Source organism: Sphaerodactylus townsendi, linkage group LG05 (genome assembly GCF_021028975.2).
Source record: "Sphaerodactylus townsendi isolate TG3544 linkage group LG05, MPM_Stown_v2.3, whole genome shotgun sequence".
Taxonomy (NCBI): Eukaryota; Metazoa; Chordata; class Lepidosauria; order Squamata; family Sphaerodactylidae; genus Sphaerodactylus; species Sphaerodactylus townsendi.
In genome coordinates this window covers 11,796,900-11,813,841 of record NC_059429.1, presented here as the reverse complement: position 1 = coordinate 11,813,841, position 16,942 = coordinate 11,796,900, and the positions used below count along the sequence as shown (strand labels likewise).

At 48.1% G+C, this 16,942-nt stretch overlaps 1 protein-coding gene and 1 long non-coding RNA gene across 2 annotated transcripts; both read right to left on the bottom strand.

The window, feature by feature from the left end:
* Positions 1–925: 925 nt before the first annotated feature.
* Positions 926–10,921, bottom strand: OAZ1 (ornithine decarboxylase antizyme 1). Its single transcript, XM_048497181.1, is given in 6 exon segments — positions 926–1,405; positions 1,950–2,035; positions 3,280–3,452; positions 3,741–3,827; positions 3,829–3,886; positions 10,700–10,921. Coding segments are annotated over 6 exon segments (663 nt in total). The 5' UTR covers positions 10,828–10,921; the 3' UTR covers positions 926–1,274.
* On the bottom strand, positions 4,184–10,690 carry LOC125432978. Its single transcript, XR_007244580.1, has 2 exons — positions 8,048–10,690; positions 4,184–7,953 (listed from the first exon to the last, which is right to left on the bottom strand). It is a non-coding gene; the product is annotated as an uncharacterized LOC125432978 (long non-coding RNA).
* Positions 10,922–16,942: the final 6,021 nt, after the last annotated feature.

Sequence of the window (16,942 nt, the reverse complement as noted above, 5' to 3'; positions counted from 1 at the left end):
GCTGTGGGCACGCACAGAGTTCATTATGTGGGGGGTGGAAAATCACCCCCCCCCCACACACACACACATCTAGGCTGGCCTGGGCCACTGAGCATGATGTGCATGCATCGCAGTGAGTAGGGAGGACTTGGCTGGCGGACCTGGTGCCTGTGCTCCGGGTGGCTGCTGCCGGGTTGGGGGGGGGGGGGGTGCAGAGGAGGCAGAGATGTTAGAGAGGCACAGAGCGGTGCACGCGGGACTTGCTGGAGGCTACAGCAGGCTGGCCCCTGCTCAAGCAGGTGAGGCGGAGGAAGAGGGAGCCAACCGGGTTTTTTTCTTAACTAAAACCTCAGCATTCAGGTTAAATTGCTGGGTTGGCACTTTGTGATAAATAAGTGGGGTTTGGGTTGCAATTTGGGCACTCGGTCTCAAAAAGGTTCGCCATCACTGGTCTAGCCCCATATCCCCCATGTCGGTCTCTGCGCTCAGCAGAGGCCAATCTGCTGGTGATCCCCACCCCCTTTTTACGGCCCTGGCCCCTGCCTGGTGGAATGCTCTCCCTCCAGCTGTCCGGGCCCTGCGGGACCTCAACGAGTTCCGCAGGGCCTGCAAGACTGAGCTATTCCGCCGGGCCTTTGGGGGAGGCCAGCTGCTGATATACGTGCCTGTTAACAACAACTAAGGCCCGCTGTTCCCCTCCTAGAGGAGTTTAGTAGCCGGACGCCATCTGTATTTTAAAATGGTTGTGATAATTTGAGCGCTGTATTTTAACCTGAGGACCAGTACTTCGTACGGCATTTTATCCATCCACTTGTTTGTTGTCATTGTTGTGAACTGCCCTGAGCCCTTCGGGGGAGGGCGGTATATAAGTGGAACAATAAAATAAATAAATAAATAGACCCCAGAGCGCGGCGACCGCTTTCAAACAGTAAAACCAGCGATAAAGTAAAATATAAACTTTTATTTAGAATTAAAAGCAAATACTTCAGTATCACAAACACACAATATTAAACTTCCAAGAAATATACTGCTAATTTGGAGTGAGCATTTATTTTTTTTTGCACAATCACAACATGCGGACGAAATCCAGAAAAAAGAGAAAGATGACCGAAGTCGGAAATTTTCAACATCCCCCACCCCCCCCGCCCCACCACCACAGCAGCCAGTCACGATAATTCGTACAAAGGACATGTCATTAAAGCGTACACGCGCGTGAATATTAAAGATGTTGACAAAATTTCTACAGATTCATCTTTACAGAGAACAAGAAAGCTCTACAAGGCAAACACTGCAACCTAGTCTTCTCCAGAAGAGTCTCGCTCAAATGTGTAGGCCATGAAGCAAGCGTCGGGTCTCTTGGGGACTAGGGGATGCCCTGGTTTCACAATCTCAAAGCCCAAAAAGCTGAAAGTACGGAGCAGCGAGGCTGCCGGGAAGGAAAAAGGAAGGTGTTCGTTAGTGCCGGAGTCCAGAGCAGAGGTCCCCAAGTTGGTGCCGGGGCACCCAAGTCTTTCCAGAAAGTGGGTGGAGCAGGACTGTTGCCCATTAGTGATCTGATTGGCTGTGTCAACTAAAACAATGTGCTTTGGGCAGCTGCCCCCCCGCCCCCAGCATTGGTTTTGTTTCCCCATTCCTCCATCCCAGTGTACTTTGTAAGATGCCCCTCATCTTCCCTACTCTTGGGACTTCCCGGTGTGTGTGTGTGAGTGGGTGTGGGTGTCTCTCTCTCCACCTCCTGTAGCAGCTGTTCTGTGGTTGTGCCCTCCATTCTGTGTTCAAACTCCAAAGATGTCCACAGGTTCAAAAAGGATGGGGACCCCTGGTCTAGAGATTTGGGAGATATTATTCAATGGCCAATGGTTTGAATCTGGCAAATCCATACCGGATGCAAGAGAGAAAGCACCACCGGGCATCTGGATGATCCCACCCAACCTTCATTTTCGCCCTCCAAACACAGAAGGGCAGCTCACCTCTGTCATCTCTGTTCTTGTGGAAGCAAATGAAGACGTGGTCAACTTGAAGTTGTTCTTCAGCAAACTCAAGAAGAACTGCAAAACTGAAAAGGAGGGGGTGCACAAGTGAGTTCCTCTCAGAGGCATCCAGGATGCTGCAGTTTCGATTTGGGTGGGAAAAGTGAGCCAAAGTTAAGCAACGGGGATCAGAATAAAGACAGGGACGGCACAAATGCAGCCATCTGTTCTGCAGTTAAAGAGGAAGTTTTCTGCTCCCCTGTAGCTGGCACATTAATTATAAACATCTAATCCAGTGGTTCTCAACCTTCCTAATGCCGCGACCCTTTAATACAGTTCCTCATGTTGTGGTGACCCCCAACCCTAACATTTATCCATTTTACAGATGGAGAACACAGATGGAGAACACTGATGCAGAGTCTTAGGCGACCCCTGTGAAAGGGTTGTTCGACCCCCAAAGAGGTCCCGACCCACAGATTGAGAATTACTGATCTAATCTATAGCTTTATACTTAAACCCTAACAACACAACTGCTGAGATTCGCCTGAACAATGAAGTTCGCTATGCAGTTTGAGCTCTTGCATTAGAAGAAGAAGAAGAGTTTGGATTTATATCCCCCCTTTCTCTCCTGCAGGAGACTCAAAGGGGCTTACATTCTCCTTGCCCTTCCTCCCTCCCAACAAACACCCTGTGAGGTAGGTGGGGCTGAGAGAGCTCCGAAAAGCTGTGACTAGCCCAAGGTCACCCAGCTGGCGTGTGTGGGAGTGCCCAGGCTAATCTGAATTCCCCAGATAAGCCTCCACAGCTCAGGCGGCAGAGCTGGGAATCAAACCCGGTTCCTCCAGATTAGATACATGAGCTCTTAACCTCCTACGCCACTGCTGCTCCTTTAAATGCCAATAATTCATGAGGCTGGTGGGCAGAGAGTTTGTAGTGTCAAATGTGCCCTTTTCAGATTATTATTTTTCTACATTTCATCTTGGGGGGGGGGGGGGAAATCCCCAGAATTAAGAGCAAACACTCCCTAATACGCCTTAGCAGAATTCTGCTGCTCTCCCCCACCCCACCCCCTCAGAAAGGGGATACTCTCAAATCCTACCCAGAGACTTCGGAGACCACTGGGAGGAGACCAAAGTTATCCTGCACCACAGGCATTCATGTACCAGATGCACATCTGTCTCTTCCAGCAGAACCAGACTGCTTTGATCAAAAACCAAAACAGGTGACCTGGTTAAGGATCTGCCCAGGAGTGGCTATGGAGAAAAATGATTACGAAACACAACAACACACACGAGACCATTCGAACCACGCCGAGCCGCTGTCTGCTTACCTATCTTTGCTCCCTTCAGGCAGAGCACCATTAGGGATTTCAATGTACAGGTTGTTGTTGTTCAGCACGGTCCTCCAACTAATGTGCTTGGCATCCGTCAGCCTGGACTGGACATTAAGGATTCTTGTCCTGTTATTTGATGTTACTTCTTCTGTTACATTCAGCCGATTATCCTGGGAAAGCAAAGCAGCACGTTGCTGGGAGGGAGTCTTCAGAAGTTATGATTTATTTAAGGCTGCAAACTGTACGGAATTCTAAAACATTCATCTACGGGAGCACAGACTGTTCCTTCCTCCCCTCCGAGCAAACAGTCTTGCTATTCCTGCACGCTCTCCGGATTAACTCTTTGGGGAGATGACTTTGGGCATTGCTGGATTCCGCCCCTCGCCCTGAGACCAGCCATGGGCTCGTCACAATCCCAGTTTGCCTTAATCCCCACCACGAAGACCGCACATACTTACAGAATAAAATAAATTAGCTGAAAGATTGTGATCCCTCTGACTATTCCCTCGCCCACCTGGGATCTTCAGGGGTGGGTGAGGGGCATCAGGAGCACCACCGAGGCCCTGGACCCAGGTTACTACAGCAACTGAAGGACACCCTGGAACTGAAGGAAACACAGAAGCAACAGTTAGTGAAGTCATGACTCTGTAATGTACAGCCAGGGACCAACATTCACAAAGAGGAAACAGCAGGTTCTAATAGAGACTAAAAAGGGGACACCAGGGGGCTCCCATCAACTCCCCATATCAATCACTAACACCATATTAGTGGGGGGGGGGTTTCTACAGGAAATAAGTTATTTATTCAAATAAGAGCTAGGTTTTTACCAAACGGAAGCCCAAACAGATTACCTTGTTGTGACCCAAGGATATGATACTTCGAGCCTTTTAATTTTTTTTTGGGGGGGGGGGGGGGGCGTTGCAAAGGCAAACATTAAATTTAAAAAGTATGCATCAAGTGATTCTGATGTGCCCCTGCCCGAGATTTCTTTCAGATTTGCTGCTTTCTGGGTTTCTGTGTAGGGCTTCCCACTTTATCAATTGGCCCAGGACCTGAGGGAAGTTCATCAGCAGGGCAGGCGTGAACACCCAGCTGTGAGCTTGCCAATTTCTGGCAGTGGGATGGAGACGAGGAGGAGAGCAGAGCCTTGGTTCAGGTGTGCCCACGACAAACCTGGGGGGATTCCAGGCTCCTCCTTCCTCGCAGATGACAAGACTGTTAGTTCCTTGGAGTAGGCGAGGGGTAGCCAACCTATGGTGCGCTAGATGTTCATGGACTACAATTCCAATCAGCCCCTGCCAGTGTGGCCAGATGGGAATTGTAGTCCATGAACATCTGGAGCGCCATAGGTTGGCCACCGCTGCACTAGGCCATCACCTCCAAATCAGCAGGCGTGCCCTGCAAAGCAAAACTCCTCACCGGCTCATGAGCGGTCTAGAATCCTGGGGTTTTTTTGGCCTGGCAAACCAGATCGTGGCTGCCTGGTGTGGATGAACAACACACTGCAAAAATGGGACTGATCTCATCACAACGGGGAGAGCCGATGCAAGGCCAAAGATTCCTTCAAGCAAACTGGCATTAAAATATCAATAGCCACAGTTGATCTTAGGTTTAAACACAAGTCACGAAGAGGGGGCACTCCCTTCCACCAGCAGGAGCCAGCTCCTCTTGTTAAGCAAGCCCCGTCAACAAAATCTCTGCTCCTTGGTAGGATTTAGATGGATACAGCTGTGTTCGTTGAATGAAAAGTCCTGGCATCTCGCTGGTGGCAATGCAAAAAAAAAAATTGCTCACTATTGGGTAAACTGGACTTACATAAACTGGGTTAGCTTGGAAACTGGCTGAATGTGTCCAATATTAAATTACAGGAAGTTGATTTCAAGAACGGGCACTGATATTCAAGAACAGGCTTTATATAGAGCCCTGCTTGTAAATTATCAACAGTTACTCCTGAACTTGATGGATGACGACTGCAGGTTCCACCATCTCAACACACACCCATCAGCACTCCACACACACAACAGTGGTTTTATGTCAACATGCAGGAGAAAAGCTCTCTCTCCTTCTCAATGCCAACAGTGATGATTCCTGCCCCCATTAGCCCCTCCCTCTGCACCACCGCTTACCCTGCAGGCTCCCTTTGGTTGCGTCACCGCAGCAGATGCAACAGATCAATGTTCCCCTTTGGGAAATTCTTGCAACCCTTCTGCCAGCAGCCATTTGCAAAATGATGTGAACGGGCAAAACAAGAAAAGCCCACCATTTTGCACAGCCCCTCCGCCCCCAAGCCATTTGCAGAGTCACTGGATCAGAATTTACAAAATGATTATGCAGCTATCCGATTTCTCTCTCCCATCTCCTTCTGCCCGACACGCAAGACTTAAAGAGTACAGAATGGCACAGTGCATCCTAAAAACGGTTGAAAACCAAGGGCTTAACAAGGTAGCAACAACTTTCCATGGATTCATGAATTCCTTGAAGGAAGCTGCCAGGTAGAATACCTTTTGGCACACTGTAAAAAGGTTTGTTTATTTGCCTCTTCTGTTTAGATGGCAGCCTGGTATTTTAAAACAGTGTACACGAGCAGTTATTTTTTACTGGTGGTGGTGAGGCTGGGCAAGCCCATGCAACTACCGTTATTGGATTTAAAAAGCAAAAGGATTTAAAGGTTGCATCCCGCCGGTTCCTGAGTCAGGCACAGGGCGGCTTCCACCAATAACAATGTTCAATTTAAATACATTCATGCTTTTAAAATCCCAGTATCAAACAAAAAACTAGATGGTGTCTCTGCAAACACAGGGCCCAATGATAAGGAAGGGGTAAAACAATCAAATCAGATAAAGACACGCTGAATGTCTTCCATTTGAAACTAAGCATTACTGATCAACAGTTGCATGTTTCCATATCATGTAAGGCAGCAGTTCTCAACCTGTGGGTCGCGATCCCTTTGGGGGTCAAACGACCCTTTCACAGGGTCACCTAAGACCATCGGATAACATATTTGTGATGGTCTTAAGAACTGAGACACAAGTAATTTTATGGTTGGGGTCACCACAACATGAGGAACTGTATTAAAGGGTCGCGGCATTAGGAAGGTTGAGGACCACTGATGTAAGGAAAGGCTTTTGAAAGGCCACACATTTTACACCAGTTCTGGCCATGCCAAAAACAGCCTGAAATATGGACGGTAAAAGGAATCCTTAAGACATGGTTTAGAATGGCTATAAGCAGAAGGCTGATCCTCTCCACTGCTTGGTGCTGCAACTGGGCAGACCTTGACCTCCTCCATCAAGGCCCATGTGCCCATAAGCAAGAAAACCCACACCAGGTCACTAAGCATAGATCAATTACGCTGTGGGTGTCAGCTCTCGTTTGGTACATTACAAAAAAAAAAGACAGAAAAGAAAACCGGAGAGCTGCAGTTCTGGTTAAAACCGCACCAAACTAAAACCAGTTCATCGAGCAGGCTTAGAATTCCTGCAACAGCAAATGGTTTATGCGTAGGCCATTTCAGCAGCTGTGAATTGAATCCCTAACCCATCTCTCAGAAGAACTAGCCTGCTGGATCAGACCAGAGTCCCATCTAGTCCAGCACTCTGCTACTCGCAGTGGCCCACCAGGTGCCTTTGGGAGCTCACATGCAGGATGTGAAAGCAAGGGCCTTCTGCTGCTGCTGCTCCTGAGCACCTGGTCTGCTAAGGCATTCGCAATCTCTCGCTTAGGTATCTGATGGCTCCGCAGGACCTTTCATACGACCCTCTTGCAGGATTTAAGCCACCATTTGCCTGTGAGAAGAACGCCACTCGTCTGCTGAAAGGAAAGCCCTCCTTGCTCAGAATATCCAAAACAAGTCGAGCGGGCTTCTCCAGCCAATAATTCCAGCCCACTCATCTACTCCACCCTTACCAGACTCCTACCCGTGCTCAGTCACCGCAAGGGTTTAGGCTAGCTGGGTGAGGCAATTCTGCAGCAGAAGCCAACATGGACCTTCTCGGAACCCCCTGGGTTTCAACTCCCAAATCCTTATTAGATTTTCTGTCCTCCAACACTTGCTTGGCCACGACAAGAGTATGCAAAGACTAAGTGAGCTGTGGAATCACTCCTGTGACAGGGCAAAAGGGCAACACCCAAGAGGGTTGTGGGCAAACCCATAGTTCCCCATCATGCCTGCTCCAGGACTGAATGGTGAAGTTCATTCAAGCCATGCCCAGAGGGCATAACCATTTCCCCCATTTCTCCTCTTCTGAAACTGACACCAATGACTTAACTGTCCACACCCCAATGGAGACAGAAAAGCCAACACATTATCTCAGATTCTTAGATGGGGCTAAGACTTTCTCTTTCCTCAACATTGCTGACCAAATGGCAGGCCTTTTTCATACACACACACACACCATTTCCTGCAAACCAAGCCCCAGATTCCATCCTCCCTCCCTTGCACCGCTTTCCCAAAAGCTTATTTATGTAATCACTTGCATCATCTCAACTGCTGAGAATGGAAAAATACAAAGCCGACTGTTTTGCTCCGACGTAAACAGACGTAAACTGTCTGGGGAACTCAGTTCCCTGTGCCACCTTGAGCTCTCTTTTTATGCGTAATACTCCCCACTCCCTCAGGGTCTGCTGTCTCCTTGGTGGAGGTGAGTAAATGTGTACTCCGGGGGTGTCCAACTCTGGTGCTTCAGATGTTCGTGGGACTACAATTCCCAGCAGGGGCTGATGGGAATTGTAGTCCATGAACATCTGAAGTGCCAGAGTTGGGTACCCCTGGAGTAAAGGATGAGAATTCTCCTGCCAGCACGGACTTTAAAGACAACGTTAGTAAAAAAATTGTTTAGGAGGCATTAACCTCCCTCCATTATTTCAAACACTCCCTATGGAGTGCCCAGTCTTCATGTATCTCAGCTTGAAGGAGGATTTAAATACGACTGTATTATAAACCACAAAATCTTACAAGCTGGAAAGTGTCAACTCCATCCCCACATGAAAAAAATTAAACGTTCTTTGCTGAAGTCAAGTCATGAATGAACGTCTTCACTCCAAGGATAAATCTCCCCCACCACCTTGAAAAGGAGACATGATACAGACACCGATCTTTAAGATCTTGCCCCTGCAGCACCCCCTCATATTAGAGATATTCATTCTACAGGCTGCATCTGTGAAGAATCTGTCAAACTACCTTCACAGTTATTAGCCAGTTAGGGAATCCGAACAGGTCCTTTTCCCATCAGAACAAGGAGGAGCCTGCACAATTCTACTCCATTTTACTCATAAATTTCTCTCTCACGTGTACAAACATGCTTCACTGGCAACCTAATGTGCTTATGCCCCAGGTGGGATGGGGGCAGTGAGGTCATGTGCTCACCCTCTGATAAACCCATTCTTACTGTTACGCACCCATTTTTATTAAATGTATACCTCGCCCGACTTCCTTCATGTGGCCCATCAATGTGACTTGCACCAGTGTTAGGTACACAATAAAGATGACAATGAGACTTTAGCTTGCATCTAATAAAACAGAGCTCCCTACCCCCAAACATATCAAGCAGCACCTCACCCTTTTCTGGCATTCGGGTGCCTTGGCGGCCATTTGGAGGTGTGTTGGAAGTGGGGGGGAAGAGGAAAAAATTACTCAGAGCTTGATTATTTTCAAGGAAGAGAGATGGTCTCACTTTCTCTACCCTTTTATCTTCCAAACAGGGCATTCTGATTAGAACAGAATGTTTTAATGACTCTGGTGGAGGGGAGGAAGCAAGAAACAAATATGGATTTGCCTATATCGGATACTTACACACACTCTCTCCCCCTCCTTCCTATTTAAGGCACACGGAATAGCCCTTCTTTCCTTGCGGGTGCTGTGCTCTTCCATGGCCAATTTTTCTGTTTGTATGGAAGAGAGCAAACAATTTTCCCCCAGATAAACAGAGACATGTCTCACAGTCTCTACTCCCTCCCACAGATATATACTGCAAAGGAACTGGGTGTTGGGACTATTTTTTCCTGCAGGAAGGACAGATGAGAAAGTGTGGATCTTTACCCTCCCACTGAAGAGAAGGACCTTCTTTCTTTCACCTGACAGGCATGTTTTCCAAAGTGTTGGCAGTGAGAGGGGCTTTGGGGGGGGGGGGGGGAGAGAGATGCAACTTACTTCAGTAGCAGCTCCCTGTAAGTGTACTGAACAGGAGCCTTCTTTTTTTCCCAGGCATTTGTCAACAGGGTGTGGGTGGGTGGTAACACATCTTATTTTGACCCTCTTCTCCTCGCCTCAGATGTTTATTCTTCAGTACAGGGAAAACCAGCATGGTTCAGTTGGGTGGGTATCTAGAAGACCACAGTTTGAACCCCCGCTCATGCAACGGAAGCTCGCTGGGTGACCTTGGGCCAGTCCCTCTCACTCAGCCTAATCTACCTCACAGGATTGTCATGAGGATAAAATGGCAGCGAGAAAAAAAGAATGACGCAGACTGCTTTGGCTCCCCGCTGGGGATAAAAACACCATACAAATGAATTAAATAAACCAACCAACACAGACATCTGCGAGAGATTTTTTCCCTTGGATCTACATCAGGATTTGCCCCTCAAACTAAACAAAAATGCCACTGCATTTATTGAACGTTTTGTTTTGGGAGCCAGTCGTCTCAGAGAAGTTTTGTTTTCCATATTTTGCAGAATAATAATAATAATAATAAAAAACAAGTCCGAAAATGCTCGCGCAGAGGTGTCCAACTTGGGCCCACCAGATGTTCATGGGCTCCGCTTCCCATGAGACCCTACCCGGTTTTGAGTCAGGAATGTTTATTTTCCATATCTTGCAGGAAAAGAGGAACAAAATCCAAAAATGCTTGAGCAAGGGTACCCAAGTCAAGCTCTCCAGATGTTCACGGACGACTCCCATCATCTGCCACCCTCATTTTGCTCCGAGTGTCAGGGTGGGCACGGGGATGTTCCAATGCCATATTTTGCAGAAGAGGAACAAATCTGAAAATGTTCACGCAGGGGCACCCAACTCGGGCCCTCCAGATGTTCAGGGACCACGAGTCGTAGTCCATGAACATCTGGAGGGGGCGAGTCGGGCATCCCTGTCTCACAGCATCTGCTTTCTCCTTTGGTGGGAGAGGAGTGACCTCTCTGCAGTAGAGGAGGGAGGAACAAGGGTCTTACCACCACCCCAGCGACGTATTTTCATTTTCCCCCATAGCCAATTCGCCACTCGGGAAAGACCGAGATCGACCCGGCCACCGTGGGCGGAGTCTGTGTCAGCCCCGCCTCTCCCGCGCGGGCGGGGCCACCAGGCAAGGCCCGGCGACTAGGCCTCACGGGGGGGAGGGGGAGACACGGAGCCTCTCCTCATCGGGAGGGGGGAGGGCAGCCTTTTCCTTTAGTAGGAGACTAATGGGGACGGATCTCCCCCTCTTACCTCCTCAGAGCGGCGCTGGCGGGCAGGGCGGGCATGGCTGCGGCTTCGGGGTGAGTCTTTTTATTTCCTTCCTTCTCGCGGGCGAAGCAGTGACTGTTGAGGATCCGCTGCAGGGAGGATTTCACCATCCGGGCCGCCCCCTGGTCACCGAACCCCCGAGTCGGGCCTTCGCCCCCCTCTCGCTTCTTCCCCCTCAGTTGCACAAAATGGCGGACCGTCCGTCGCCGACGGCCCGCTTTATAGTCGCGGGGGGGGCGAGTGGCCACGCCCACCTGCGCGCGTCGCCACGCCCACTCTCCGCGAAAAAAAAGAGTGACACGCCCATCCTGGGGGGTTATTGCCGTTAAAGCCCCGCCTCTCTTTGGCAAGGCCACGCCCTAAGTCCCTTCGCGAGCCGCTTTTTTTTTTTCTCAACCGCCTCTTTCGCACGTCTCTTGAGGTAAACAACTTCCCCCTCTTTTCTCCTCCCACCCCTGAAGGGATCGCCTTGTTGGCTGAGGGAGTCGGCTGTTAAAAGGGAAGAAACGGGTTGGTTGAGGCCTGCGTCGTCATAGTTTGGTTGACCGACACGGATTAAAAAAAAAGAGGAAACGAACAAGGGCGGTGTCCAAGCGGTGAAACAAGCTTCTCTGATTGGTTGAAGGAGGAGAGTTTGGGAATTTGATTGGCTGGATGAGTAGGCTTTCTGGAAGGAATTTATCTCCACTCTTGATAAAAGCGGGGGGAGGTCTCCTCTGTTACTGAGGTATGTGCGCATGCGCACAGTACTCAAGGGACGTGAGAATATAAAGTGCGGGTGGTCAATGAATGAAGGAAATGGGCTTGCCAACTTGCAGGTGGGGCCTGGAGATCACTTCATACCATCGCAGAAAATGGCTGCTTTAGAGAGTGGACTCTATGGAATTATACCCCACTGAGATCCCTCCCTTCACCAAATCCTACCGTCTCCAGGCTCCGCCTTAAATCTCCAGGAATTTCCCAAACCTGAATTGGCAACCATAAGATTGGAGCAAGTGTTGGTCTTTACAGAACCCCTGGACTTTTCTGTTGGAATAGGCAACCCTGCTAGCTCACTGGAAATGTTATTGTGGAAACACAATAAACAACACTACACATTCACATGAATGTGTTGTTGGTGCGTGTGTGTGTTGTGTTACAACAGAAAGACATGTCAATCATACACATGTGAATGTGATCTGCGTGTTTTTGAGTTGTAATGTTACCGCTGCTGCTCGGCTAACAAGTGATTTCAACTCAGCAACGTAATGAGGCGCAGGAAGCCGACGTTCTTCAAAGCAAAAGGATTTTATTTGCAAGTGATGGTCACAGCTCGGTCAGGAGAATCGCGCCCTTGCAACGCAGTACAAGAACTTTTATTCCCAAACTTCAAAGGGGGCAAAGGGGCAGGGAAGTGGAAGGTGAGGGGGCAAGTCCCTCACCAAAACACCAATAGGAAAACAAACAACTCAAAAGCAAGATACAGTTACACCTTTTTGAATGGGATTACCAAATCCCACTGTCAGCCGTCTTCCTGCGAGATCCCGCAATGGTGCTGAATGGAGAGCAGATAAGGTTTATTCACAAAAATCCAGGTGGGCTCGCTACCGCACCCAGCTATCTCCTTTATCAGATGGCTGTTTCCTTCAGTAATACCCTGAGGCTCCCGCCTCACTTGGTTGCAACAAAGAAAAGTTCAAACTGTCCAATGGTGGTCCCTGCACATCTTCCAACGGCTGGGGACCTTTGGGTGCTGGCAACAGATTCGATTTGCAAGTCCAAAGAGGGTCTTTGTCTTTGTCAAAGAGTCGGCTGGGTGTTGGTCTAAGCTGCATTCCAGAGCCAACTTCCTTGTCCCTTTATATCAAACCTTTCAGGCCACTGCTTTGGCCATCAGACACAAATTTCAAAAATAACATTTCTAAACTTAAACATTAGGGAAACCTTAAGGGGATAAACACATATACTTACAGGCAAGACTTTTCCTAAACCTAACAATAACAGGACCTTAAACTAACTGGAGAACCTAGTCAAACTAAAATCCTAAACAGTAAGAAAATCATAAATTCAACTCTAAAGGGGCTTTTATTACATCCTAGAATGGCATAAACAAGAGGGAAACCATATATCATTGGCACAAGCATACATAAGCGTTCTTTGTGAGCCTTATGGAGGCTTCCAAACTACACAAGTCTCTGCGTCCGGGCATGGAGCCAGTGTAGCCAGGCAACCTGACTCAGGAAAATATTTTGCTTATTTTCCGGGCGGTAACAGTAACACAAAACACATGCAAAAACAACACGACACATTAATGAATGTTTTGCGGTTTTTGTTTTACAGCATTATGAGGAAGTTTGTGGCAGGTACCTCACAAGAGAAACCCACGCACCAGTACCTGCGGCAAGGTGTTTCTGTGTGCTCTGGGAGGGTTGGCAATGTTTAGGCATAGCCTGGAGCTCTCCCAGAATTGAAGCTGAGATCCGGACCATCGAGATCAGTTTCCTTCAGTGATCCACGGCCAGCAACTAGGTGCAGCGACCAGGGATAGCCTGAAACCACCTGGGAAATCAAACACCAGACAACGCATGAGCTGCTAATAAAAATGAAGTTGTGCAAAAAAAGGAAACTTTTTTGTACATATGTTTTGTTTCTTGATAATTTTCCTGTAATTAAATCCTAGTATATACTCATGAGCTCTAATCAGTACTCTACAGGCATACAGATATATCTTGAGATAAGGTTTGGTTTCAGTTTTTGAGTCGTCTCAGTGTAGCCTTCCTGGGTCCCAATGCAAGCCGGTTACTTCGACGTTTCGCTCAAAGGCTTATTCAACGGATCATCTTAAATGTGTACAATATCAGAAAATTGTGCCAAAGCTTACAAAAACTTGCATAAAAATACTGCACTTTACACTTCAAATGAGGTATATTACTTCATGGATACACCTAATATTCTACCTCAGTATCTCGTATTCAGGATGTTTACACTTTATCGGGGAATAGCAGTGACGATTTATATTAGTAATACTATTCAAGTTCCATTGAAATAACACAATTTTACTGAATATTTTCTGCTAGTGTACACATTTATTTAAGATGGCCCCTTGAATAAGCCTTCAGGTGAAATGCTGAAGTAACCGGCTTGCTTTGGGACTCAGGAGCACATGCAGAATAATGCACTTTCAATCCACTTTCAATGCAGCTGGATTTCACTGTGCAGAATAGCAAAATCCCCTTGCAAACAGTTGTGAAAGTGAATTGAAAGTGCATTATTCTGCATGCATGGAAGGGGCCCAAGGCAATTCAAAAATCTGAAAGCAAACCTTTATCTTAAGATGTATCTGTGTGCCTGCACAATATTGATTAGAGATTATTCATATATCCCAGGATTTAGTTACCGGCATATGAACATTATCAAGAAACAAAACACATACATAAAGGTGATTTATAAGACCATTCTAATCAGGTGTCTTTTTTTTGCACAGACACCTGGGAAATGGCAACCGTGGATCAGGAGTGCCACTGAGACGGTGGGAGACCCTGCTACCTAGGAGCCCTGTTGCCACTATGGTGCATTGGCTACCTCAGCAACTGTGAAGCTTTTAAAGAAAAGTCAACGTCTCTCAGAAAAAGCATCGCAGACCTGGAAAAAAATACAGAAGATGGCAGCCAAGATGATTAGGAGCAGTGGTGGGATCCAAAAATTTTAATAACAGGTTCCGATGGTGGTGGGATTCAAACAGTGGGGCCGCCGCACACACGCACCTCCAGTCCCTATTGGGCAGGGAAGTTGCTTTAGTAACCCCTTCTGGGCACTCAGAAAAAATTAGTAACCACTTCTGTAGAACTGGTTGGATCCCACCTCTGATTAGGAGGTTGGAGCCCTTTCCCTGCGAAGAGTAGACTCTTCCGTTTAGAAGAGAGCCAACTGAGGGGGGATGTGTGTATTAAAACCTTCAAATCACAGCTGACTTGTTTTATGGGGCCATCCCCCAAAAGGTACATATTTCAAAGCATGAGGCTAACAGGTGGTTTTCCATTGCCTCCTTCTGCATAGAAGCCCTGGAATTACTTGGTTGTCTCCCATCCAAATACTAACCAGGGCTGGCCCTGCTTAGCTTCTGGGGCCTGATATGCTCAAGCTAGCTTGGGACAAGAGAGCAGCTAACAAATTTTTGCATGTTTTATAATAATGCACGGAAAGAGGACTGTTTCTCCGTCTCCCAAAATACTAGGACCCACAGGCACCCAATGAAGCTGACAGGCGGTAGATTCAGAAAGAACAAAAGGAAAATACTTATTTACTCAGTGAGTGATTAATATGCGGACTTTGCTGCCAGAAGATGTAGCAACGGCCACAGGCATAGACAGCCTTAAAAGGGGATTAAAGAGATTCACCATAGATGATAAATCTATTAGTGGTGGTGACAAAAGGGAGCCTCCGGGCTTGGGGCAGTCAACCTTTGAATCCCAGTGTCAAGAGACAAAGTCAGGGGTAAACCCAGAGGTGGGATCCAGCAGGTTCTCACAGGTTCCCAAGAGTAGGTTACTAATTGTGTGTGCCAAGAGGGGGTTACTAATTGGTGATTTTGCCACGGGATTTTTGCCTTAGTTACGCCCCTCCTCTCAGCAGTAGCGCACAGAACTTGAAGCAGTCTAGCAGGAGGTGCACCGGCGTGCGTGGCAGCCTGCACCTGCGTGCATTCATTTCCCGCCCAAGGACCGGCACAGCGGCTGTGTCCTTGCCACAGCCCCGCCCAGGAATGCCCCGCCTCCAGAATGCCCGGCCATGCCCCAGCCGTGCCACGCCCAGCCCCATAGGCGCTATGCCACAGTTTGAATCCCACCACCATGGGAACCTGTTACTAAAATTTTTGGATCCCACCACTGGGTAAACCTTGACCTCTATGCCCTGTTGTGGCCCCCCAGAGAAGCTAGATGACCACTGCATGAAGCAGGTCCTGGACTGGTCTGATCCAGCAGGGCTCTTATGTTTTTAAGTCTTGTCATCTGGAACAACCTCCGGAGACAGTACACAAAACCCTTGAACGCAATGCCTGTGTAAACTGCTTTGGGTCCAGCCCACACATTTTTAAAAAGTAAATAGACAAGTGTTTTTTTTTAAGCGTTCCAGCAGGCCCCACTGGTTACACTGAGAGCTGTGAAACAACAATCCCTTTTAAATATCTGTGTACTGTAGATCATGAAATGCTGGCTGCTCTTATGTCGGCCACTTTTAAAAATATTGCATCATCACGGATTGCTGGCACGGGACATTTAATGAATAAAACAAACAAGCTAAAGATTGTTAAAAGAAGTTTAAGCGCAATATTGTTGAGGGGGATGAGTTGAGCAAGAGGGGAAATGGGATACTGTCCCTTTTTGTTCTGTCACTAAACTCCGACAAAGATATCTTGCAGCTCTACCTGTAGATTTTCTTACAGATTGCATCCAAGAGGTTGTTAATTCAGTCCTCACTTCAAAGGCCTGGAGAGCCCGAGCCAATCAGAAGAAACAATACTGGGCTGGACGGACTAGCGGGCTGAATCTCTGCAGGACGACTTAATTTGTTCACTGTTTATTTCAGTAACCGCTGCTTGCTCTATTGGCTCTGTTTTCCCCTCTTTGGTTATGCCCTGCCCTCTAGAGGATGGGCAAGGTAAAAATGTGTCCTGTAGTGAGGTAAGGGACGTCATCCTATTTTTTAAACTAATATTCATTCATTCATTCATTCATTCATTCATTCATTCATTCATTAGATTTCGTAGACCGCCTCATCCCTGGAGGGCTCCAGTCCATTTTCTTATCTCAGGGTTGAGCCTCACTTGATGAGTGGAAGCCGAAACGTCAGTTTCTCCTGCTCCTCTGTCAGCATCGATGTTAAACTCCCAAACCTGACTGATGTAGGTATAGATTTTTTTGTGGGGGAGGTCCGAGGGGCAGGGCCACCCCCCCACCCCCTCAGTGCTTATAAAAGCAGCTCTCCGAGGCCAGGGACAGCAGACTCCCCTGCTCCTCCCGCTCCCACCCCCACCGGCTGGGCTCCCAGCCAGCTGCCGGCAGTCCATTCTGCCCTCCCCTCCAGGCAGAGGCGTAGCTAGGGGAAATGGAGCCCTGTGCAAAATCTGAGTTTTGCGCACGCCCCCCCCCCCCCATGGGCGGCTGCTGTGATGCTTGAATCCACCCCCAAAACAGCATCACTTTCAATGGTGTTTAGACTAGGGAGCCCAGAGCCTCTTGTAAAAAG